The sequence below is a fragment of the Emydura macquarii genome, unplaced genomic scaffold (assembly GCF_026122565.2).
Source record: "Emydura macquarii macquarii isolate MOO-44397 ecotype Brisbane River unplaced genomic scaffold, CSIRO-AGI_Emac_v2 contig_1790, whole genome shotgun sequence".
Taxonomy (NCBI): Eukaryota; Metazoa; Chordata; order Testudines; family Chelidae; genus Emydura; species Emydura macquarii.
In genome coordinates, this window is record NW_027131927.1 from 3,729,332 (window position 1) to 3,752,790 (window position 23,459).

The 23,459-nt window shown below is 50.8% G+C and overlaps 3 protein-coding genes across 3 annotated transcripts in view; 1 reads left to right on the plus strand and 2 right to left on the minus strand.

The window, feature by feature from the left end:
• The window catches only part of CATSPERG (cation channel sperm associated auxiliary subunit gamma), a 38,396-nt gene extending 33,648 nt beyond the window's left edge, over window positions 1-4,748 (minus strand). The window contains exons 1-4 of the mRNA XM_067557250.1: window positions 4,542-4,748; window positions 3,232-3,285; window positions 1,910-2,054; window positions 857-983 (exon numbers count right to left, since the gene is read on the minus strand). Coding sequence (XP_067413351.1) covers window positions 857-983; window positions 1,910-2,054; window positions 3,232-3,285; window positions 4,542-4,748 — 533 coding nt within the window. The remainder of the gene's footprint in view (window positions 1-856; window positions 984-1,909; window positions 2,055-3,231; window positions 3,286-4,541) is intronic.
• A 2,115-nt stretch (window positions 4,749-6,863) lies between these two features.
• On the plus strand, window positions 6,864-15,215 carry PSMD8 (proteasome 26S subunit, non-ATPase 8). Its single transcript, XM_067556694.1, has 7 exons — window positions 6,864-7,149; window positions 9,088-9,160; window positions 9,575-9,677; window positions 11,109-11,274; window positions 11,925-12,025; window positions 13,691-13,802; window positions 14,537-15,215. Exons 1-7 carry the CDS (start codon window positions 6,892-6,894, stop codon window positions 14,672-14,674), a joined length of 951 nt encoding a protein of 316 aa, XP_067412795.1. The 5' UTR covers window positions 6,864-6,891; the 3' UTR covers window positions 14,675-15,215.
• Window positions 15,216-18,632: 3,417 nt separating this feature from the next.
• On the minus strand, window positions 18,633-22,113 carry GGN (gametogenetin). The gene is made up of 2 exons (XM_067557299.1): window positions 19,748-22,113; window positions 18,633-18,798 (listed from the first exon to the last, which is right to left on the minus strand). The coding sequence occupies exons 1-2, from the start codon at window positions 22,111-22,113 to the stop codon at window positions 18,669-18,671; spliced, it is 2,496 nt and encodes an 831-aa protein (XP_067413400.1). The 3' UTR covers window positions 18,633-18,668.
• Between the last annotated feature and the right edge of the window lie 1,346 nt (window positions 22,114-23,459).

The following is a 23,459-nucleotide window of genomic DNA, read 5'->3' on the forward strand; positions in this document are numbered from 1 at the left end:
AAAAGTGATTTACAGGCCAGGGCGTTTCCCACAATGCTTCTGTGTTTGAATGGAGTCATATCTTGAGGTGCAGAGATGGCACTCATCTGGGAAGATCCCAATTGCAAAGCTGAGACCATCCCCAGGTCAGCTGCAGTATTAAGGCTCTGAGCTGTATTCTCTCTCTAATTTAGGGTTTAAACTCAGGCACCACATATTCCTCAAAGGACCCAGTCCGGGGAGGTGCTGAGTGCCCCCTAAGAGGAACTGAACACCACCATCTTTAAAGTCAAAAGTGGTATAAAGGCCCAGAATAGATGGGTACAAATCTCCAGAGAGGATGGATGGATAGATAGACAGAAAGCCAGGTATGGGAATGGATGGATGGATAGATAGATAGATAGCCATGTATAGGATAGATGTATCTAGCTATATAAGGGGACAGATGGATGATAAAATTATTCTCTCTCTCCTGATGTACTATATATTCATTCATCCAAGGGGTTTATACTGTACTTAATTTCTCTCCCCTCCCTCCCTCCCCCCACTCCGGGATCAACACAGCTACTACACTACAAATATCTATCTAACTGCCACATAAATGCCAAGGATGGATGGGTGGGTGGACCTTCTCAGGTCTGTACTCCAACTTGACAGCGCTGCACACACTGATGAGAGTCATTCCCCGACGGTGAAAGGGCAGAAGCCCAGTTTTCCCTCTCTGCATGTCCCCTTTAAGATGAGGGCAGCTGCTGCCTCCCTCCCTTCCGGGCAGCCCTCTGACTCCTTGCAAGTTACTGAGGCAGCCCTGGGGGTCCGGGGCTGTCCCTGCCATAAGTGGAACAAAGCGTACCTGGGCAGCGTCAGCCCTCCTCACCTCTTGCTGTCCACCTCCAGGCCCAGGCCACTGCTCTCCACCAGGACATCCATCACCACGCTCCTGTTCATCATGGGCATAGGTGTGTACCAGCACATCTGGCAAACCTCTTCGCTGGCACAGGGTCCTGTCGATGCCCAAGAGACAGAGATCCCCTGATGAGCCTCGGGCACTCTCACATGAGCAGGGTGGGTGGGGGCTGATTCTCAGTCACTCCACTCCTGCGCTTGGGACAGGGATGGGACAAAGGTGGCTTTAAAGCCCTTTGGGCTACCCAGGTTCTGGAGCTGGGCAAGGCCCTGCCCAGCCTCTGAAGTATGTTAGAGCAGCCTTGGGGCTGCTGTGACTTATGCTCTGCTTCTGATGGAAGCAGAGAACTGGCCAGACCTTCAGCCAAGTGGGGGGAAGGGGCTGGAGGGCTTGATCTGCCCTCTACGCCCAGGGATGGCAGGCCAGTAAACAGCCCTTCCACTAGCTGCAGAATTCCTTCTCCAGGGGGTTCTTTCTGCCCACTCTGAGCCCCTTTCACGTTTCCAGAGCTTCTCAAGTGGGGGCCCTGGCATAAATGAGAATCCGACCACGGACATCTCTCTGTCTTTCCCTTTGCAATTTCTCTCTCTTCCTTAATCTTTCCCTCTACCATCTCCCTCTACCTCCCCATCCAGCTGTCTTGCTCTCATGGATGTAGCATCTCTTCACTTCCTCCAGCAAACAGGGAAGAAGCCAGAGACCAAAAGGAAACAACTAACTCTTGTCTCTCTAGATTCCCAGGGCAAGGTTATGGACTCAGCTATGGTGTGATTCCCCCGTGGGCATGGGGCCCAACACAAAGTCTGATGAGCCACTTAAGTCCCATTTAGACCCTCAGAAGGAAACTTAAGCGGTGCCTGATCCTTGGGCTGGCTCTCAGCATGTGGGAATTTCACCCCTATATCAAAGAAACTCTCTCAGGTATCAGAGAGTAGAATCTGGATCTGCAAGGCTGTAGTACCAGCAATCACCTGCCCAGGGAACCACTGTTTTTTGCACTGAAATAGAGCAGAAGCCAAATACCCTGAAGCCTGTAAGGGGCGGCTTTCATCTGGATCTGCAGCTGCTCAGGTTTCTTACGCACTGTATTGACGGGTCCTTCAAACGTTACAGTCACAATGGGCCTCAGCCCGGTCAAGTGAGCCTTGCGTATGACCATTGCCGCGTCCTAGAGAGAAGGAATAGAGGAAAGAGGGGAGATACCAGGCCGAGGGGCTGAGCACTCTGCCCTGAGCACACAGCCAGCCTTGCTTTTGTCAGCTTGGAGGATCACATGCGATCGCTGCTTGAAGCCCTTATAGTGTAGCTCTTACAGGTGCTAGCCTGGGACTCTGGAGCCATGGGGTCAATTTCCTGTTCGGCCACTGCCTTGCTGCATGGCACTGGGCAAGTTGCTGCTCTGTGCCTCAGTTTCCCCACCTGTGAGATGAGGATAGGGACACTTATCCTTGTCGGTAAAATGCTCTGAGAGTGATGGATGCAGCACATTACACAAGGAGAGGAAGGATGTCCCAGTGGTTAGGGCACTTACCTAGGACTTGGGAGATATGAGTTCAGGTCCTGGCTCTACCACAGACTCCCTGTGTGACTTTGGGCAGCGCCCTTAACTACTCTGTGCCTCAGTTTCCCCATCTGTACAATGGGGGAAAACAGCCCTGCCCTGCCTGATAGCGTGTTGTGGGGATGAATATATTAAAGATTATGAGATGCTCAGATAACACAATGATGGGCACCATGTAAGTACCTAAGGCCAGACCTATGCCACAGACTTTGCCAGGCTAGCAATGTGGGTGGGAAGAGGGGTGATCCCTGACTGACAAAGTTGGGCCAGCAGAAGTCACTAGCATACACATGGCTATACCAACAAATTCATGCCCTTCCCACTATAGCCTGTTTCCCTCCCAGGGTAGCGCGGGGGACGTTTAGACAGCCTGAGCGCCTTGCTGGTGTCATAGACCTGTATTCCTATGCTGGCAAAGCATGCCTACCATAGACAGGGCCTAAGGCAGTTACCTCCAACAAACACCGGGTGGGGCTGATTTTTCAGTCATTTCCAGATTCACGGTTTTCGAATGAATTTTTGCAGCCATAGCAAATTCACAGTGGCCACGATTTTGACAGTTAAAATATTATACTGATCACAGTCTACTCACACGGTTATTTGGAAGTGTCATGTAAATAAAATAATAAATCTTTCCAATGTAAAGAATAACATGTACTATTAATAATACCATAAAAGTTACACGGTTATTACTAACTGCATCGATTTTAAAAAACAGCGGTGGCCATATATGCAGACCCTGGTGGCCGCACGCTTCAATTGCAATGAGATCTCTTTACTGTACCTGAGTGGTGCAAGTCAGATTGATTTTCAGGTAGTACGGGAAGCCCAGGTAGTGCTGTAAGAAAGGAGAAGCAGACATTTCAGTAAAAAAGCCTTGAAACTTTGGGTTGACAGATGCTAAACGGGACTTTTCTTCTAGCTCAAAGACAAATCGCAGGGCAGTTTAGTGGTCTAGGTGAAACGGGCTGTTGGTTCACCTTCCACTTCCCAGCATCCATATGGTTGCTCAAATCGTAAAAGAGCTGAGAATAGACCCTGGAAATCCTGACTCCAACTCCCCTGCAGTGAACCGCTCTCCTTCTCAGAGCTGGGAATACATCCTACTTTCCTGTTGCAAACAGTATACCACATTCTTCTACAGTGGACCATCCACCAGCACTCCAATGGCAGAATGGGAAACAGAACCCAGGAGTCGCCTGTTCTAAAAACATGCTTGGCAGAATTTGATTTTAATTTTTTTAATAATTTCAATGGACAATATCGATGCTTACTTTTAAGCATGTTTTTTATTTTTATCAATTTAAATTTTTGCAACTGCAGGAAATTATGGGACCTCAGACCATGCGTGGGATCAGACAATAATTACTTATTGACAGTAGATGTTGAGATTCAAAAAGTTAAAGCTTTATAGATGTTAAAACACAAACTGTCAACATCACATGTCAAAATATACAAAGTGAGTAGCCATAAACCAAACTCTAATAAGTTTTCAAGCAGCTTTTTTCTTACTTTGTTGATCTGTAAATTTCGAGTATTATCAATGGATATGTTTTTGTTGGTTTAGAGGGGAATAATCACTTCCCGTGACCTGCTAGCAATATGTGTATGATGCTTTTTATGAAATCAATGTTTATTGACTTTTACCAATAGAAATCTAATCCTTCCACGCCTACCTAAAACTAGACAGACCACACTGATCTCCATCTATGGTTAAGCATGAAGACTATTGTGGAACCTTCTTCATGCTGCGACAAACAAATAAACTTTCAAGGTAGATGACTTTTCAGGGGGCTGTAAAGGTTTTACACCAGTGTAACGCCATTGACTTCAGTGGAGTGACTCCTGATTTACACCAAGGTAAGCGTGAAAAGGATTATTACCTAAGGAGAGTTGAGTAGGTGAAATGTATTAATGGGAAGGTTTAAACCCTCTCAACCTTACACAGGCAAATTTGCATGCAACAAAATGGAGTATTGAGCCCAATGGGATCTGAGCTGATGTGAGAGCAGAATCCAGCCCTGTTCTATATTCCTCATCCCCCCCCCCCCCACCCCTCCACCTCCTCCAGCTTTCTGAAAATGTTACACTCACCGAATTTCTATCATTCAGATCTATAGCCGAATCTGTCAGATTCTGGAACACAGAAGCTACATTAGGGACTGGATGTTGCCTAAAAAACACATTTTGGTCCCCACCCAGATTATCAAATTCGTTGAGCACAACTTTCCACTCGCAGATCTCCAATGGCAGGCAAACCTGCATATGCAGCAGCACCAACATGGCAAAGAGATGATGCATAGTCTGCGTCTCTTGGTTCCGATACACGGACCCTGAGGAATAAACAAAACATTGAAGTGAAGCTGTCTATCCTCTTTATTAAGAATAATCATATCTAATCCTGATATAGTCAAACACTTGACTGATCTACCTAATAAATTAATATAAATGCAGGGATTACTTCATACAGCATCAAAAGGCAGCCACCTCTGGAGTGGAACATGGCAGCTGTTCTAGCAGGAAGCATGTTATCTACTAGTAAAAGGTAGCTACCTCTGGAATGAAAAGCAGTAGCTGTTTACATGATTGCTCTCTCAGCAATGAAATGCAGCCAGTTCTGGGGTGGAGCACAGCATCTGTATTTAACAGCAAACAATAATACACAGCAGTTTTGGATGAGAAGTGAAGAAAAATACCACTATATCCAGCTGAAACTGCATGAGGAATTTTGGGAGGCAGAGTTTAAATACTGAATTGGAATGAAGTCAGGAAAGAGTTTCAGTGTGAACCAGAGGACATAGTTTAGAGGAGTCTGGGGTTAAGTTTCAGACAAACTTAGAACTGACACTCAGATCCTCAAAGGTATTTAGGCACCTACCCTAAATACCTTTGAGGATCCGAGCCTGAATTCAAGATTAACTCCCTCTCCTTCTCCGGGATCTGTGGAGGGATTTCAATTTTGGGGCCAGATGCTCAGCCGGTGTAAATCAGCATGGCTCCATTGACAATGATAGAGCTATGTCAGTTTAAACCAGCTGGATTTTGTGTTAAAATCATGAGGAACAGCCAGTTCTAGCTAGGTTTCGTCTTGAGATTATCTGAACCTAAACTCCCATGTGAGTCTCGGGGGCTGTGAACCGAAATTCATAAAAAGCCCAGGTGACCCTAAGCCAGCAAGATCTGCTGCACAGCTCTAAACTGAAGGTCTACATAAATCTTGTAGGTTCTTTCTAGGGATCAGAAACAAACCTTGTACTGTGGTATTGGAGGGTGTCACAATACAGAAGATAACTAACCAGCACATGTGTGCAATCCATTAGATTTTGGGAGCTGGAAAGTTTTATATGAAATCTTCCCTATGGGTATGTGCAGAGAGCAGCTAAAATTGGAGTAGCACATAAGGGATGGCATCTGGTGGAAAATCATAGCAGAAAGACCAAAAGGGGATGGATTCCATAATGTGTAGTTACTATGACAGTCTCAGCATCTCCCACCCTAAGAACTCAAAACACCTTATAAACATTAAGGAACGTAGCCTCACAAAATAGTTTGGCATAGCACAGGATTAAGAGGGTATGTGTTATACAGGTTGGAGCCAGGGCTTGGAATTGGGACTCCTCGGTTTTCTTCCTGGCTGTGCCAGATTCAGAGACCCAGAGAAGCAAGTCGCTGCCACCTCTGTTCCTCAATTTCCCATTTAGCTGATTCTCGTGATTTTATCATGATTCACACAATAGTTGATTAAAGCCCCTGGTCCTGAAGAATGGGTTTACAGGAGATTCTCCATTTTCATTTTAAAAAACCCCAGTTTCTAACCTTTGCTTGTGCAGAAGAGCTTGAAAATGTGATACACACACCCCCTAAACGCTCAAAAAGCTGCAGGCAAAGGAAGAGACCCTACTAATTATCATTTTAAAAATCTCACGATTCTTTGACGCTTGATTCATGATTTTTAAACATTTGGAATTAGCCATACTAACTATGCCCCTTGCCCTCCCTATGATGTTACTTCCCTTCCCCTTCCCTCACAACATCACATCCTCCCCTCCTTTCCGTGTCACATTCCCGCATGACATCACATCCTCTTCCTTTATGATGCCGCAACTCCTCATGATATCACCTCTGCTCCCATTATGATGTCATGTTCCCCTCAGGTTGTCATTCCCCCCCTTTCCCGCCCCAATGATGTCACGTCCTCTCCTCTCACGGTGGCACTTCCTATCTCCTCATGACATCACGTATTGCCTTTTCATGACGTCACACGCTACTTAATGATTTCACACACCCCAGCAAGTTACTTCCTGCTTTCACTCTGCGCGTGCGCTGCCCGAATTTTTTTGATGACGGTAAACGTCCTGCGCGCCCCTTCCTTTGTTCTGTCAGGCGCCTTCTTTTTCGTCGCTGAGGCGCGCGGCCGTCATGTTGGCGGCTGGCCGCGGTTGCCATGGACGCGGCGGCCGTAAAGCAGCGTGGCTGCCGTAAAGGGGGGTGGTGCCGCGCCACGAGCCGGGTCGGAGGAGGAGGGAGGCTGGGCCGGGGCTGCCGATTCATGGTGATGGCGGCGGCCGGGCTGGTGGTGAACGGGGCGGACGGGGCCGCGGGGCTGAAGGCAGCGGCCGGGATGTACGAGCAGCTCAAGGGAGAGTGGAACCGCAAGAGCCCCAACCTCAGCAAGTGCGGCGAGGCGCTGGGCCGCCTCAAGGTGCGGGGCGGCGGGGGGGCCGGAATTCCCGCAGCGGGGCTGGGGGCGCGGGGGCGGAAACCCCCCCCCCGGGGAGGGGCCCGGCCCGGCCGAGGGGGAGCCAGGGAACCTGCGGGGGAAGGGGTGTCTCACATGGGGGGAGGGGAGCGAAATCCTGGGGACTCTTGAGCGGAGGATAAGGGGGGGCCTGGCAGCCTTTCAGCAGGCGCGATTACCAGGATGCCTTAGCGGGGAGCCCCGCTTTTCCCGTGGGGGGGCCTGTTGTCCTGCCCTAAGGACTGGCCTCCGTCCGTCCCCGGGGTTTAACTCTGCTCCTCTCTGCCACCTTCGGCTCTTCACCCTTGTGACTTGCCACTGCCCCAGTGCAGGCTGGTCGCTTGGCCCCTACAGAGTAGTAAGGCTGGATGGCAGGCGGGCCGGGAGAATGGGGACTGCAGGTTAGTTGTGGGGAGGGAAATGTCATGGGGGAGGCAGTAGGTCAGAAGTCATATGGGGTTGCTGGGTGTGGGGGGGCTTGTACACAGGGGATCCAGGCAAGAATAATAATGTGAGCATCCAGGGTGTTGTAAAATCCCCTGGCTCTGGTGTGGCTGCTGCTTCCTGAGCAGAGTCTGGGGTCCCAACAGAAGACTCTCTCTATATCCTGCATTTCTGTAGGGTCCCTGGGACTGAATGATCCCAGAACACTGCACATGAAGCCCACTGAAATGCAGCCACCTCTGGAGTGGTAGCTGTTGAATGACCGTATGGCAATATAGCATGGCAGCTTAAGACATGGGAGGTGAAGAAGAAGTCTGTATTCAGCTGAAGGCGAGCAGAATTTAAGAATGGAATTGGAGATGGAACTTGGAATCTGAACTAGAATTTGGCCTAGTTGATTCCTTCTTAAAATATGTTTGAGGTGTTTGGTGAATGATCCGCAAAGTGCCTTTTTCCCAAGGAGACTTGGAACCTTTGTCTCCACCTGAGCAGGCAGGAACCTAGAGCTGTAGCCTTGTGTCAGAAATGGGGTCAGGGAAAGAATCACGGGATCCCACAGGAGGTGGGGTCAGTGAGTCAGAAGGTGTTGTCTGCTTCCCACGGGCCATTTGTGCTTTAATATTTACAAACCTCTGCACAAGTGCCGCTGTCGAGCCTCTGAGTCACGAGTGAGCCCAATAGTCCAGCATTGTGCTAGGGAGGATTGACACAAAACCAAAGTTGGGACTCCTCATTAAAGATTCCAAGGGACTGTTTGGAGTTTTGGGATGTTAACCCAAGAATCCTCTCTTAATTCCAATCTGGGTGATTGCATCCTGCCTCCTTAAATTCCTTCCTGCCATGTTGGTTAATGTAGGTGGTTCTTCATCTCCTGTCCAAAACTGTGGTGCTGGTAGTGGCTGTAGTGTTCCACCTCAGAAGTGGTTGGCATGACGCAACCCATTGTATAGAAGAGTTCAAGGCTTGTGAAAGGCTAAGGATCAGTCCGCAGAGCTGAGCACTTTAAACAGCTTTAAAGTCCAGCTTTAAACAGAAAGCTGTTCCACACCTCAGTTATAGCAGGGCTGGGGTTCCACTGTAAGTGTGTGTTTGTTTAAGCTTCAATTGAACATAGCACTGCTGAGCCCAAAGACTGAAGGCTTCTTTGTCCCCAGGACAGGTACAGCCAGCGTAAGCAGTGCCTGGGCAAGCATGTCTGCCATCCACCCCATCTGCCAGTGTGCTTTAACCACTCCCCTGGAGGGGCCCAATCTGGCACTTAGTCCCTGAAGCCCCTCATGTACTCCGCCTTAGCCTGCCAACCAGTTGTAGCCACCTGTGCTGCAAGGAACTGGACTGAGCCCCATCACAGGAGAGTGATTTCAGGTCCCCACAGACCTTGGTGGAGTGCTTGAGCCAAAAGTCTCGGCTGTCATAGCATCCTGATTTGTGTAATGCGTCTCTGCTTTTCTGTTCCAGATAGCCCTGTTGGAGCTCAACTTCCTGCCAACTACAGGCACAAAACTGACAAAGCAGCAGCTGATATTAGCAAGTAAGTATCATCCCTGCATCCCCTAGAAGAGCTCATCCCTTCCTCCCCCCAGAATAGTGGGCTGTGCGCTGTTAGCTGCTGCGCTTTGTTTCTGTGTGTTACATGGCAAATGGCCAAAATGCATTGGGTCTAATATGCTGCCTCCTGACTGATGCTTCTAGTGAAAGGGCAAACTCCCCTGATGAAGCTGGCGGGCAGCCGTGCTGTATGTGGAAGAGGAGGGTTTTCTTCCTGGCCGTGGGCCCTTGGTGAATGAGATTTGTTCAGCCCTGGCGTAGCTGCCATGCTGTGAATAGAAAAGGGAGCCTTTTAAGATCTTGGTCAGGTGAGAAGCCCCACTGCCTGCTCTCTGCCAATCAAGCTTTCTTATTCTACCTAACATTCTGTCTGCCTTTCCATCTCCCTCTGTCCCAGGGGATATTCTTGAAATCGGAGCCCAATGGAGCATCTTGAAGAAAGATATCCCATCTTTTGAGAGATACATGGCTCAGCTGAAATGCTACTACTTTGACTACAAGTGAGTGTCGGCCCTCCAATATTTTGTGGTGTAACCGCTGACTTCTGATCCCTGTGGGATGGCAAGCATTCCCGTTGTATGATACCCAGCTGCACTGGCCTCCTTAGACTTTCCTTGCTGGTAGTGTGAACATATGCCAGGGAGGGTGCGCTAACCTGTTCCAAGAGTTAGAGGCTCAGTGGTTCGGCTAGTCTGGTATATTGGATGCCAGTGGTCCCTCTGGTTCTATATCCTCCCTCCTGCCACGCTGGATTGGATCCCAGTGGCCCCTCTGGTCCAACCTCCTGCTGCAATGAATGGCTCGGATCAGTGGGCCATTTGGTCAGGTATCCTGTCTCTGACAGCAGCCGTGGAGGGGTGCTACAGAGAGAGATGTTGCACCGGCACAACACAACTAACAGTGCTGTGCTATTCCATGGGAGCGATTCCACGGGGTCTTTCCCAGTCACAGGGGTAATCAGCTGAGGCACGAGGACCCTGTTAAGTAGAGCCCTGGGGAGATGCAAAATTTGTATCCGTATCTGATCCACAAAAATGATCCATGGATATTCACAGATGTTCCGGGCTCTAGTGATAAGTTTCCCTGCTGTCCTAGTTCTTTTTAAATAAAGACTTTTATAAACAGGTAGAAGATAAATCAAGCTGAAAAACTGAATTAGCCCAAAGCATGCCTGGAGAATGAGAAAATGTGCATCCGGAATTAATAAACCAAATTGGTGTGTTGGAAATTAGTCCTAATTGGTGGACAAAATAATGAGGGGATGAGAAATTCCACCTGTCATTCTCTTTTTGGGTTCTTAAAGAAAGAGACTTTTGTGGGGGAAATAAGGAAAGACAGCGGCTACTGGAGTGAGCTTTATTAAAACTGCTACCCCCGCTGTCTCCTCGGACCCTGACCACCTTCATTCTACTCCTGAGAGATGTCCTGGCCAAGCCAGGGAGAAAGGGCCAGATAATATCATCACCTCTACCAGCTTCAGCTGAATCCCAGCCACCACCTGGAACAAAACAGGATCGGAGTTGAACAGCAGAAACAACGGCTCCAGTGCATTTCAGCTAACTTCTTTACTTTTCCCTGAAAGGACAGTTATTACTGCCCTTGATACTGTTTAAGAGACTGTCAAATGGGTTCTCTTTCCTTCTAAAAACTCTCCAGCTAAGGGGAAAGGGAACAAGGGATAATGCTAAAATGAAAGCCTTATTTAATGCTTTACGTTTTGAATGCTTTAACTGTTTTTCCTTCTTTTATTGTTAATAAAAGGCGAAAAGGCTGTTGAATTGTGGGTTTGCCGTAGTACTAAGCAGGCTGAGGTCTTGAGATACCAAACCCTGATCTTGTTTAACACCGTCTGTTAAAAAATGACTGGGTTATGTTAATATCTTTTTGGGCCCCTGAATTATTCTAAATTAATACATCACCATTTCTTATAGGGATGAGTTGCCAGAGTCCGCCTACAAGCATCAGCTGCTAGGACTGAACCTGCTCTTTCTGCTGTCCCAGAACCGCGTGGCTGAGTTCCACACCGAGCTGGAGAGACTCCCAGCGAAGGACATCCAGACCAATGTGTACATCAAACACCCTGTCTCTCTAGAGCAGGTAGCTACCTCTGCTGTTCCCACCACAGCCTGCTGGTCCCGCCTCTGAGCCTGTCACTGCAGCTTTGATGGCCTAACCCCTTTCTGCCCATGGCTTTGAGTTACCGTTCTTTGTTCTGTTTCTATGCATTGTTGACCTTTCCAGCCCACCGCAGGGGTGAGATCAGGATGTGGCTGTGTCACTGTGTGGGTGGGAGCCATCCGATAAAAGCCTGAGTGGCGCTAACTCAAATAGCATTTACCTGGCAGCACCCCAGCCTGGTGCTAGGGAGTGCTGTGCTGCAATAGCTGCCAGCTTTTTGAATGAGCTGTAAAACAGGCCGTGACCGTTTGACAGATTCCCAACATGCTCTTGGGTAGGACTGCAGTGTTACCCCTCAAATCCTGGCCAAAATCTAGCACCAGCCTGCTTCCCTAAACATCCTCTGTTTCACTGAGTCTTAGCTTCTGGGCCAGTGTTGTTGTGTGCAGTTAAATAGCAGCCATGCTGTAGCCTAGGGGTGGCTGCATCTTACCGGTGGGTGGAGGCGCACGTATGTGTGGTGTGTAAAACCATTGGGCATTAAGGTTAAAGTGGATCTTGCTCCAGGAACAGGCGTTAATACGACCCCAAGACAAGCATCTCTAATCTCTGCTTCTCTCCTCGTCTAGTACTTGATGGAAGGCAGCTACAACAAAGTGTTCCTAGCCAAAGGCAACATCCCAGCTGAGAGTTACACTTTCTTCATTGACATCTTATTGGACACCATTCGGTGAGTCGTTCTCTTCCTATTGACTGCTTCGATCCACCCTCTGCGTGGGCTGTTAAAGGGAATCCGTGATGTCGCATGAGATTTTTACACAGAGCCGTGGAATTGCATGTAGCGAAGCACCTAATAAGAGCAGCTAAGGAGCTAGGGTGTCGGTATTTTGCTGGCACGGATTGGTCCAGAGGAATGTAATTCCCCATTGGAACAGTGGGGGAAATCTGAGCTTTTCAGAGTGGCTGCAAGGCATGTGTTGTTATGGAAGTGGCTTAACTTCCATTAGGTGTGTTTATGGTAGCCCCTTGGAGTCCGAGTCATGGACCATTGCCCTCGGAGCTGTACAAACAGAGAACAAAAAGACTGGCCCTAAAAAGCAAACAATGAAGCTGCTGTGAAATGAACTCACATAGGAAATAGCATGTAATGCATGCTTCCAGTAACCTCCAAGCACTTTCCAAATCACCGATCCCCTCCTGCCCAGCACATGCTTGCAGCTCAAAAAAGGCTAAAGTCAGTGAGCGCAAGCACAGAAAGATCCAGGGCCAAAGGAATCTGAGAAAGTTAAGAGTGGCTGGAATTAGGGGGTGAGGGGGCGAGACTTCTGACTGGAAGGAACGTCTCATCTGTAACTGTATGGCCCCTGCTGCAGCAGTGTGGCAGAGACTCTCAAGTGCCCACTGATTCTGTGTGACCAACCTGAGGCCCCCCTTTCAAAGGGCCCTTTAAAGTGTCTGTCCATATCTGTGGTATTTTTTCTGGCCCCCTTTACCGTAGTGTCTGAGCACCTCACAAGTTGTAATGGATTTATCCTCATATCCCCCAGTTTGGCAGGGCCATTATCCGTATGTTACAAGTGGAGAAGCTAAGGCACTGAGCAAATTACTAAGGCCCCAGCTGTCTCAGAAGGTCTGTGGCTCATGTTTCAGTTGGCCATCAACAGGGGTCAGGAAGTGTATCCTAGGAGGGGTTTTTCTCCTTCCTCTGAAGCATCAGGGGAAGTCACGGCTGGAGATGAGACACTAGATGGGGAGGGCCAGGGCTCTGAGGGGGCACTGAGCATTCTGTCCCTCAGGTGCTTGGCTGGCTGGTTCTGGCTCACATGCTGAGGGTATAAGTGATGGCCAGAGGTGGGATCAAGAGAGAATTTTCCCCCAGGCCAGATTTCCACCTACCTCTGCAGTGTGGGGTGTGGGTCACTTGCCACGATTATCTGGGCCTATCTTAGTCACTTCCTTGCCACTGCAGGGGCCTTACACAGTCCCTCCTGTGGCACATAATAGCCTAGTCTTCTACAGGCTGTGGTAGTGTCATCTCATTTCGGGTGCTGGGTTTAGCCTGCTGGTGCTGGGTGGGACTGATGGCCTGTGCTAGATAAGTCAGACCAGCTGCTCTACTGGTCCCTTCTGACCTTAAACCATATGACTCTGATTCAAAGGAATTGAAAGCAGGTTTCCCAAGTCCCAGGCTAATGCTCTAACCATTAGTCCATCCTTCCCTGTCTCAAGTTGGGTTCTGAAAATCACTATGCATGTGTGAGCATCTTGGCCTAGCCTCCTTCCTCCCTGCCTGCAGAAATCCCGTCTTCCAGCCCTCTAAGTTCTTTTGTTGCTGTATGTATCATGCTGTTTTCGAAGGCAGAGGTGTGACCACCTTGTTTCCCTTTGGTGTCAGGGATGAAATCGCTGGCTGCATTGAGAAAGCTTATGAGAAAATCCTCTTCAATGAAGCCACGAGGGTTCTGTTCTTCAACACCCCAAAGAAAATGACGGAATACGCCAAGAAGGTGCGTGAGCTGCTGTAATGGAAGAGAATAGCACTGTCGCCTGACCTGCAGTCGTGTGGGTAGCAGAGTCAGACCTGCTGGCTTCATTGACAAGTCCATTTCTGCTACTCTTTATTCCTGCTAGTCCCTGCAAAGTTGCCACAGCTCTGGCCGCCTGAGCCAGATTTGAGCCTGTCTCCTACATCAGCAGGATTGTAGAGCTGGTGGGAATACAGGGCTGTTTGTTCGTTTTTCCCCACAGAAAACTTTGGCCAAAACCCTTTATTCAAAACTGACACCACAGTGCCTCATGGGAATTGTGGTTTGGCTGTCTTTTGCTCCCCACCTCCTCCATGGGCCAGCTTTCTGGCTGGACTACGTCTCCCATGATGCACAACTTTCTCCCCTTTTGGTAGGGAGCAGCGCATTGCAGGGGTCCCTGGCTGTGGTGTATCATGGGAGATGTAGTCCAGCCAGACTGCTGAGCAATAAGCAGTCCTCCATGGGATCCCTGATGCTGACACAGAAGGCAGGACCTTGGTTCTTAAAATGTTGTCTGAAAGCCCCAGGGCATAACCTGCCTGGAATGGTTGAACTGGCTGGGATTTCCAGCCTGCGCTTCCAGGGAGGCGGAAGGGTTTCAAGCCAGGCCATAGGGAGGAAATGACGCACAGCAGGACAAGCCTGGAAACCCATAAATCGGTAGAGGGCTCTTAGAATTTTTTTTAATAAAATGTTTTTTTCCTTTATTTTAGCGTGGTTGGGTTCTGGGGCCACACAACTACTACAGCTTCAGCAGCCAGCAGCAGAAACCCGAAGACGCCACCATCCCATCGACAGAGTTAGCCAAACAAGTCATTGAATACGCCAGGCAGCTAGAAATGATCGTCTAGCAGAGCTCCGCCAGGACTCTTTCCCCACCTCCCTTCCCTGGTCCCTTTTTTATTTTAGCGTCTTCATACGCCTCTTCCCAGCAACCTGTCCATTTTTTAAAACTATTTAAAGATTTCTCCAGGACAGCACAATTACAAATTGTGAGGAGCCAGGCTGCCTTGTTCCTTTATGCAGACATGTCCCGTGGGCAGGGAGGGTCCTAAATGGCCGGACTGCTCTGGGGTGCTCTCATTCAGCAATGTGGGTGGAGGGTAAGACACCTTTTAAAACTTTCAAACCCACACTCTCCTCCATACGGTGGAGCCTATACCCCATTAACACCTGTGTTCTGGATGCTGTTATGGGTGTTGGCTTCTATTCAACTCCCCCCTCCCCCTTTGTCGATCTGGGGAGAGGGGGCACTTCAGATTCTAGTCAACAAATGGTTGCGCAGCCTCCAAGAGCCATCGTTCAAGTGTCTCCCTTCCTGTTCCCTGCCCCATGTGTTGTTACATAAAGGGATTGTGTCAGGTTAAATAAAACTATCGTTTCTTGTACAAATGCATTTCCTTGGTTGTGTTAATAAGGAACCTCTGAGTGAAACACAGAATGATGTGAAGGTTGAAGAGAGTTGGGCACCCAGTTAACTTGACTGAGAAGCTGGCATCTAAACTCCTTTAGGTGGCTTTGGAAAGGTCAGCCTGGAAATCTCACTGCTTCTCCCTGATTGATCTTGTTTATCGCTGGGCAGTGCAATGAGACTACAGAGGAAGGATAATCACAGAGTTATGGTGCTTGCCTGGGATGTGGAAGACCTGGATTCAGTTCCCTGCTGTGCTTTGGACTCCCTCGGTGAGCTTGGCCGCTCCACCTAAAAATACCTTTTGAGGTCCTGGTTCTGGGCCTTAGGGTAGCTAGGACTCTATTTCCCCCTCTGTAAAATGGGGATAACAGCACTGCCCTGCCTCGGGGAGGGGCTCCAGCACTACCGTGATGGGGCCATATACATACCTTAGACAGGTAGGCCCTTTCTTTGAATTCTCCAAGGCTGCAGTAGGTGGCTGCAGATATCACAGGAGCATGTTTATAGTTCAACAGACTGGATTTTTTTTTTGTGTGGGATTTTAAAATAAAACATAATGGACACACGTGTTTGTAAAATATTCTAGGGTTAAAACCTTAACTCTCAGCAGTCCTGGCTGGCTTCCTTTAACAGCTTGGCAGCCTGGCTGTGCTGAAAACATTCCCATCAGGAATTTCAGATCGTAAAATACATGTTTCACCTGGGTCAGTTTCATAGCGCTCCTTCATTTCACTGGTTTTCACATGACTAGACAGAAGGAAGTGGATCTTTTAATGAGGCCATGGGCCTCTGTCATCCTTTGGAATTCAGTAGCAAATACAGGTGGTAATACCCTTGAAGGGGAAAGCTGCATCTAGCAGCTCATGGCCTTTGTTCTTGTAGGGGCTGACGTGTCCTGCTATGCTGCAGCGCTCCCAGGGGGAGGTGGTACATGGCTGCATCTGCCATGCATACACTGAGGTGGAGGGTGCAAGGTTGCTAAGGCCAGGCACCACAGTAGCAGTCCCCAGCTGTACACCTGTGTGCAAAAGCCAGTTACTCTACACCAGTGAATTTCACCCTGAGTCTGAAGATGGTTGTGAGCTATGCAATCACGGTTTACCTGTGTGATGGCAGTTTTGAGAGACCTTTCGTATATTAGCTCACCACCTCCCTCAAGCACCTTTGCATCGGGGCCTGTGTCTCTCAGCACCTGCTGTCTGTGGTCGTGATGCTGTGAATATGAATCGCAGCAGTTAAGTTGGGTGTCCTTTCGAGGCAGAAACCACTGAACAGAGCAGTGCAAATGTATTTTGAACTAACCTTTGGAATTCACTGCTCTGTGAAAGTTTAGCAAGATTTTCACAGCACAGAACCTGCAGATGGTGCAGTCATTTACGCAAAGCAGGCATGAAATGCTACGTGGTCAGAAGAGTCACACTTTTTGTCTGGGTTTCAGGGCCTGCACCAGAGAACTGCTTCCCACTCCTCTGAAGTTGCCAAATGTCCCTTCCCTACTCTCCAAATTATTCAGTGGCATTTAAAACAAAGAAAAACAACTAGGTAAGGTCCTTTGGAAAAGGGCATTTCTCCTTGTTCTATGTACCTAGCAGTGTGGGGTCCTAGCTGCTGTCGCTAGCTTGCTGTGGGATCGAGAAGCCTAAATAATAATAATCCCTAGCTCTTGTCTGGCCCTTCTCCCTGAAAGCTCTCAAAGCACTTTACAATCTTTAATGTATTTATTAAAGCCCTGCCTCCACAGGAGAAATTTCCTGGCATAGTTATTTAGCTGGGAATAACTAATCTGCTTTTATTCTGGAATAGCGCTCACCCTGGAGAGCGATGAAGGAAAAGCAATTGCTGAATAACTGTTTTTCTATAATCATGCTGGGAAATCGCTCTCTCTGAACAAGGCAAGAGTGCTTTGAAAATGGGTCTTTGAAATTTCAAGCCCTTTTCAAGATCTTAACCCCAAAATGTAACATTGGGCCTGAATGATTAACATGGAGGTTTGCCTGGGGCTGTTGCGTTTTCCCTCATTGCCGCCGGGGCGTGCTGCAGTTCTGTATTGTTGCTTCCTTTGTGGAGAGAACAGCTGGGACTCCTGCCAGGCCATTCAGGAACTTTGTGGTGGGCTGAGAGGTGGTTTAGCAGGTGTGGAACAGTGAGAGAGGAGCCAGGGCTGCCAACTTCCCAATTTTTCAAAACCGGACACTACAGGCTCCCCATCACCTGCTCCCTCCTTCCCTGGGACTCGCCTGCAGAGCCAGACTGGGAGGAGCTGATGGGGAGCCTGCCTGCCTGCCCCATTAGGGTACGGTGGGATGGGGGAGGGGACCTGGAGCAAGGAGCTAGAGAGAGCCGGGGCCCTGGCAAGCAAAGAAGGTGAGATGGGCCACCACAGGCAGTAGCCTAGCTGCCAGCTCTGCTCCTCAAATGCCTCACGCTGTCAGGATCTCTCCCCAGGGCAGTGCTGGTACCTACCTCTCCAGCAGCAGCCGCTCTTCCCACCCTCCTGGCGGCAGAGCCGATTAGAATTACTGTGGTAACGGGACTTTTGGTGTCTGGTCAGTGCTACTGCCCGGACACTGTGGAGGGCCCTTTTTGACCGGACTTTCCAGCTGAAAACCAGACACCTGCCAACCCTAGATAGCCCTTGCCCAGAGCTGGGCACAGCTGGACAAGCTTCTACCGACTGGTTCTGCGGGTGCTGCTCCCTCCCAACACACAGCCCCTCCTGCACCAGTCCTGGACCCCAAAATGTCTCCTGGGCACTCACTGTTACACCGTTCTGCCTCAGCGGCTCTGCCGATGCACCTTAAATTCAGATCCCAGCATCTCCTGCTGGAGCATCCCATACTTTGTGGTTTCTGTCGGCCAGGCACATGGCATGCACATGGGGATCTCCCTGACCCTCCATTCTCCGCACAAACTCCCTGGATACCACCCTCCACTCCCCCTCTATTTCAGGGACTCCCTGCACTGCCCCCCATGATCCAGGGGTTGTGTGTGTTCCCATTTTCCCATGGCAGGGGCTGTGTCCCCCATGTCCTCCCTCCCCCCAAATACCATCCCTCCGCATGCCAGAGGCTCTGTGTGCAACTCTTCCCCCAGGCCAGGGTCCCTCAGTCTCCTCTCACCAAGGGTTCTGCGTTTCCACCCTCCCCCACGTGGCATCAAAAGAGGTGAGGATTGCCAGGGGGCTGTTTCCACCCACTTTAAAGCCCTTTTATGTGGCCAGGAGTGGCCCGGGGAGGTGGGGGGGAGAGGGGGCACTGTAGCTGAGAATCAAGCCACCTGTCTCTGGGGTAGGAAGGTCAAGCAAGAGAGAATTCACCCAAGATCTGTCCAGCCTGCTGCTGCTGCTCCCACATGGACGGACGGGTGTGTGAATGAAGCCAATCCACAGAGCTGACCCAACACGGTTTATTGATGGGAAAACTGGGGGTTCTTCAGTCGTCGTCTCCTGTCTGCTGCTCATACGAATCCAGGAAGAACCTGGTGCCAGCAACCAGTGATCCAGCCAGGATGGCGGTGGAGACCCAGGGCGGCTCAGCCAGGTGGTTGGCGGAGGGATTCAGCCTGCATTGAAGGGTTAAACAAGGACAGGCAGGGGCCGTGCTTAGTGGAGGGGGCTTGGGGATGGCAAGCACTCAGTCATCACTGATCTGTTCCTAGGCACCCACCCCCAGCTCTGCCGCCTCCGGCAGCTTTTTCCATTCAGGGAACTGGCACAAGCTACATGGGCACAAGCACATTTCTGCCAGTGGAAGCCGCCTCTCCAGCAGGATAATTTGCCTGTCCAGCAAAGCTTTCCTGGCACAGGCCTGGTCCCACTCACCATAAGCTGGGGTGATATCATCAGGGTCAGAGAGCAAGAGACAGGCAAGACAAGATTTCCGCTCCCCAAGTATCATGAGGGCTGCTTGTCCAGCTAGTCCATTGTACAGCAGCCCAGGCTACTTCTCTACAAGTGCATGGCTTGAAGGGATTGCTAACAGGCTAGTGAGCCTTAGAACGTAAGAAAGGCCATACTGGGGCAGACCAGTGGTCCATCTGGCCCAGTATCCTGTCTCTAACAGTGGCCAGTGCCAGAACTTTCAGAGCAGTGTGCAGAACAAACAGGGCAGTTTGGAGAGCTCCAGCCCCATCTTCCCCTCCTGCCTTCTGGCATTTAGAGGTTTAGGGACACCCAGAGCATGGGGTTGCGGCCATAACCATCTTGGCTAATAGCCATTGATGAACCCACCCTCCATTTCAAGTTCAGCCCAGCTCCATGATGGCTGAAATAGTGTGAAATTATTTAGCTGGGATTTTCAACCACAATCCCCAGGGGCTGGATTTGAACTGGCCCCCTAGGGTTCCCCAGTCTCCAAGGTCCAGATCCTCAAAGGTATTTAGGTGCCTCCCTCCCATTGGCTTTGAGGATGTGGGCCCAGGTCACTCGCTCTCCTCCTGATTGAGGCAGGGCTGGGCGCAACCAGCTCAGAGCGCTGGGGGTGGCCGGGATCCAGACCCCACGCCCACTCACCATGCGGAGATGTTCCTGGGCAGCCTCCTCTGATCCTGGTGCTTGCAGTAGCACTTCCTGGGACACGAATCCATGATCTGGAACGGCGGCCAGTGGCGAGCAGAAGCCTTGGGCTCATCATGTGAGTCATCTGGACCTTGCTCTGAGGCTGCATCTTGGCAGGGCTGGGCTGGGGCAATCTGGGGCTCTGGGGCTTCCCGCCCCTGCCTCTGCAACTTGATCTTCTGTGCTTTGGCCTTCGGCTGTCCGTGGACCTTGGGCTTCTCCTGCGGCTTCTGGGTGGGGCCAGCTACTGCCTTGGGCTGCCACGTGGACTGAAGCTGCAGCTTAGTTGTGGCCTGTTTCCTAGCCTGTGGTCTGATATGGCCTCGTGCCCCCTTGGAGGCGCTGCTCTGCTCCAACGCAGCTTGGCGCTGAGCTGCCATGGGGCAGGAGGGGCGGGGAGCGTCTGGGCACATTAGCACCGGAAGGTCAGGGGTGGGAGGAATAGTCTCCCGCCCAGGCAGGACCATGGGTTGGTCCTCCCCTTGGCCAGACTGGACCGTGCTGGCAGCTCCAGCCTCTCCCGAAGGCAAGGGGGGCGAGCCTGGCATGGGTAGAACAGGAGCTCTTACTGGTGGATTTGCCTCCAGAGACGGTGTCTTTGGGCCCTGTGGCTTGCACTGCTGGGTCTCCCCAGCTTGTGGGCGCTCCTCCAGCTCTGCCATGAAGGCAGGGCTGAGCTGAGGAGGTTCTCCATGGGGTTCTCCATTGGGACCCGGGTCTTTCCTATTGTCATCAGCCAGCCAAGCCCCGTCAGGCTGTGGCTGGCCCTCATCCTGCCTCAGCTGGTCGAGCTTGGGGCTGTTGCCGAAGAAGGGTGTGAGCTGAGACACATCTGAGCTGAATCTGGGGCTATTTCTGCCCTGGCCCTTGCGCCGCTGCGGGTACGGGGTGGGCACTCTGGGCTTCTGACCCTCCAAGCTCCTGAAGTTGAAGGCGGTGAGGTCGTCCAGGATCTTGACCAGATGCAGCTGCTGCTTGGCCTGGCTCTGGGTGGCAGGCAAGGCCTGCTCCTTAGTGTCCATTTTCTGGAACTGCTCCAAGAAGGCCTGGGTCAAGGAACTGAGATCCTCCTGATCTCTCCTTTCCAACCCTTTGAGCGACGGCAGCTTCTCGGCCACCTTGGGCGACCCGGAGACACTGGACGGGGCCTTTTTCTGGGGACACTGCTTCAGAGCATCGGCATAGGAGATGCCGGAGGAGATCAAGCCAGCCCGGTGCTTTATGGCTTTGATGCTGGGCGGCTGCTGCCCAGGCTGAATGGTGACCTTGTACAGGAAGCTCAGGCCGTGCTCCAGCAGGGCCTGCACCCCTTCTGTGTTCACCCCATCCTCCCCAGCTACCTCGCTCCCATGAGGCTCCTTTGCTCTGCTGCCCTGGGTCTTGGCCTGGCCGGTGGGTGATTGTCGGGGACTGGTGGGTGCCTTCGAATCGCCGTGGCTTCCAGGTGTGCCTTCCTCATGAGATGGGGGCGGTTTCTTCCGTCCTGACACAGCAGGGGGTCTTGGGGGAGCTGCCCTGGTTGGATTCCTTTCTGCTGCATCGTTAGGACTGGCCTGGTCATCGGAGTTTGGAGCATCTGCACGGGCAGAGTTGTCCAGGACTGAACTTGGCATCTGTGTCTTGGTCAGGTGTTGTTCACTGCAGCCCTCTGGCTCTGATGTGTCCTGGGGCACACTGATTCCCAGTGCCTGATCCAGCGGCTCTGGGGGAGTGGCACTCTTGCCTGGAAGGTCACCCTGGCCTCCTTGCTTCATGATGGAAACCGTCTCCCCTTTGCTCTTCCCCTTGGGCACTGCCTTTTTGGATCTCAGCAAGTCTTGCTCAGGAGGCGGGTTTTGAGACCCTGATGTCACCTTCTGTCCCTTGGGTTCCCCTTGGTGGGTGCCTGGGATATCTAATGCTGGGCTCTGCTCCGTGCCCAAGCCGGCATCACCACTTAGGCAGGTCAGTCCGGCTTCCCCCACCTTCCCTCGCCCCAATTCCAGAGCAGGGTCATTGTCCCCGAGGCCCGGATGTCTGCTGAGGCTGCTGGAATTCTGGACCCACATGGAAGTCAGCTTGAGCTTGGATTTCTTGGAGCAATTTTTGCCCATCTCCAGGGAAGCTGCCTGCCTTCCTCTTCTCCCTGGCTCTCTGTTATGCGACTGGGAAGGATCTTGAGCTGCAAAGGGTTCGGGACGAGGTGGGAGGGCTCCCGATTCACTCCCAGCCCTGCTCAGCGTACCAGCTAAGCACCCATCCTCTGCTCCTGGCTTCCCTTCCCTGTCTTTGCCCTGTGCAGTGTCTACGTCTTGGGATGCTTCTGACTGCACGTTGCCCATTTTCAAGGTTCATCCTATGAGCAGAAGAGAGAATGACAGCACGGCCTAGTAGATGACAACTCTGGAGATGTGCATACTTGTCTCAGCTCTGCCACTGACCTGTTGGGTGACCTCGCATAAGTAGCTTCCTTCTCCAGGCTTCTGATTCCCCACCCAGCCCTTGTCTATTTAAATGATCAACTCTTGATCTATGGGTCCCTTCCAGCCGTAAACTCTGTAAATCTTTTGGCCAGAGTTTGTCCCTTCCTAGCACAGTTGGGCCCTGAGGGCTGGTTATTTATTTGTCTACTGAAGATACTTGCATGGCTCCTGTCCCACTGTGTCTGAGTTCCTCGCCATCTTTAATGGATTTATCCTCACAATGACCCTGTGAGGCAGGACAGGGCTATTATCCCCATTGTACAGATGGGGAAACTGAGGCACAGAGTGGCTAAGGCCCAGATCCTCACAGGGATTTCAGTTCAGTGGGAGTTAAGGCACCTAAATCCCCATGAGGGTCTGACCCTGAGTGACCTCAAGGTCACAAAGCGCCTCTGGTAGAGCAGGGGCTCAAACTCAAGTCTCTCAAGTCCCAGGATCGTGCCCTGACCACTGGGCCACTCTTCTTCTCTTAGGTGGAACTTTAGGCCCTTCTGTAATATACATAATAATTACGGAACTGTCAGGTAACCATTCCATCTGAGCACCTCAAACAGAAATAAGATGCAAATTCTTAACAGTGAGGGTAATTAGCCAGTGGAACAATTTACCACGGGTCAAGGCAGATTCTCCATCACTGGTAATTTTGAGATCAAGACTGGCTGTTTTTCTACAAGATTGGCTCTAAAAGAGGAATTAATCCAGGGCAGTCCTATGCCCTGGGCTATACAGGAGCTCAGACTAAATGATCACACCAGCCCTTTCTGGCCTTAGAATCTAGGAATAGTGATGAATTATGCCACCCCGGTCACAACTGCCACCCCCTGTTTACAGAGGGGAAAAACGGGGCGAACCAACTTGCTCGAGAGAAGAGAGCTAAATTGTCACCCGGATAGCATGAGTAGGTAGGAAGATAAGACACAGCCATGGGGCTGGATTCAAAGCCTATTCAAACCCAGGAGAAGCTTCCCAATGACTTCAATGGCCATTGGACAAGATCCAGGGACAGTTACCAACTCCAGGGTTGCTCATTTTGCCTTGATTTCAAAGGCAGATTTTTAAACTACCTCCCTCTGGCAAAGGGGACTCCTGTTATTCTTATTAGGTGTAGCGCCTGGGCACCCTAGGCATGGACCAGAACCGCACTGTGCTAGGTGCTGTACAAATACACCACAAAAAGACAGTTCTTGCCCCCAAAGAATTTACAA

What these genes read in the sequence shown, in the direction of transcription:
- PSMD8 (XM_067556694.1), top strand. Translation starts at nt 6,892, where the DNA reads ATGGACGCGGCGGCCGTAAAGCAGCGTGGCTGCCGTAAAGGGGGGTGG. An exon ending in AGGCGCTGGGCCGCCTCAAG is followed by an intron (nt 7,150 to 9,087) that starts GTGCGGGGCGGC and finishes TTTCTGTTCCAG; the next exon opens with ATAGCCCTGTTGGAGCTCAA. An exon ending in ATCTTATTGGACACCATTCG is followed by an intron (nt 12,026 to 13,690) that starts GTGAGTCGTTCT and finishes CTTTGGTGTCAG; the next exon opens with GGATGAAATCGCTGGCTGCA.
- GGN (XM_067557299.1), bottom strand. Translation starts at nt 22,113, where the DNA reads ATGGGCAACGTGCAGTCAGAAGCATCCCAAGACGTAGACACTGCACAG. An exon ending in CCCAGGAACATCTCCGCATG is followed by an intron (nt 18,799 to 19,747) that starts GTGAGTGGGCGT and finishes CCTTCAATGCAG; the next exon opens with GCTGAATCCCTCCGCCAACC.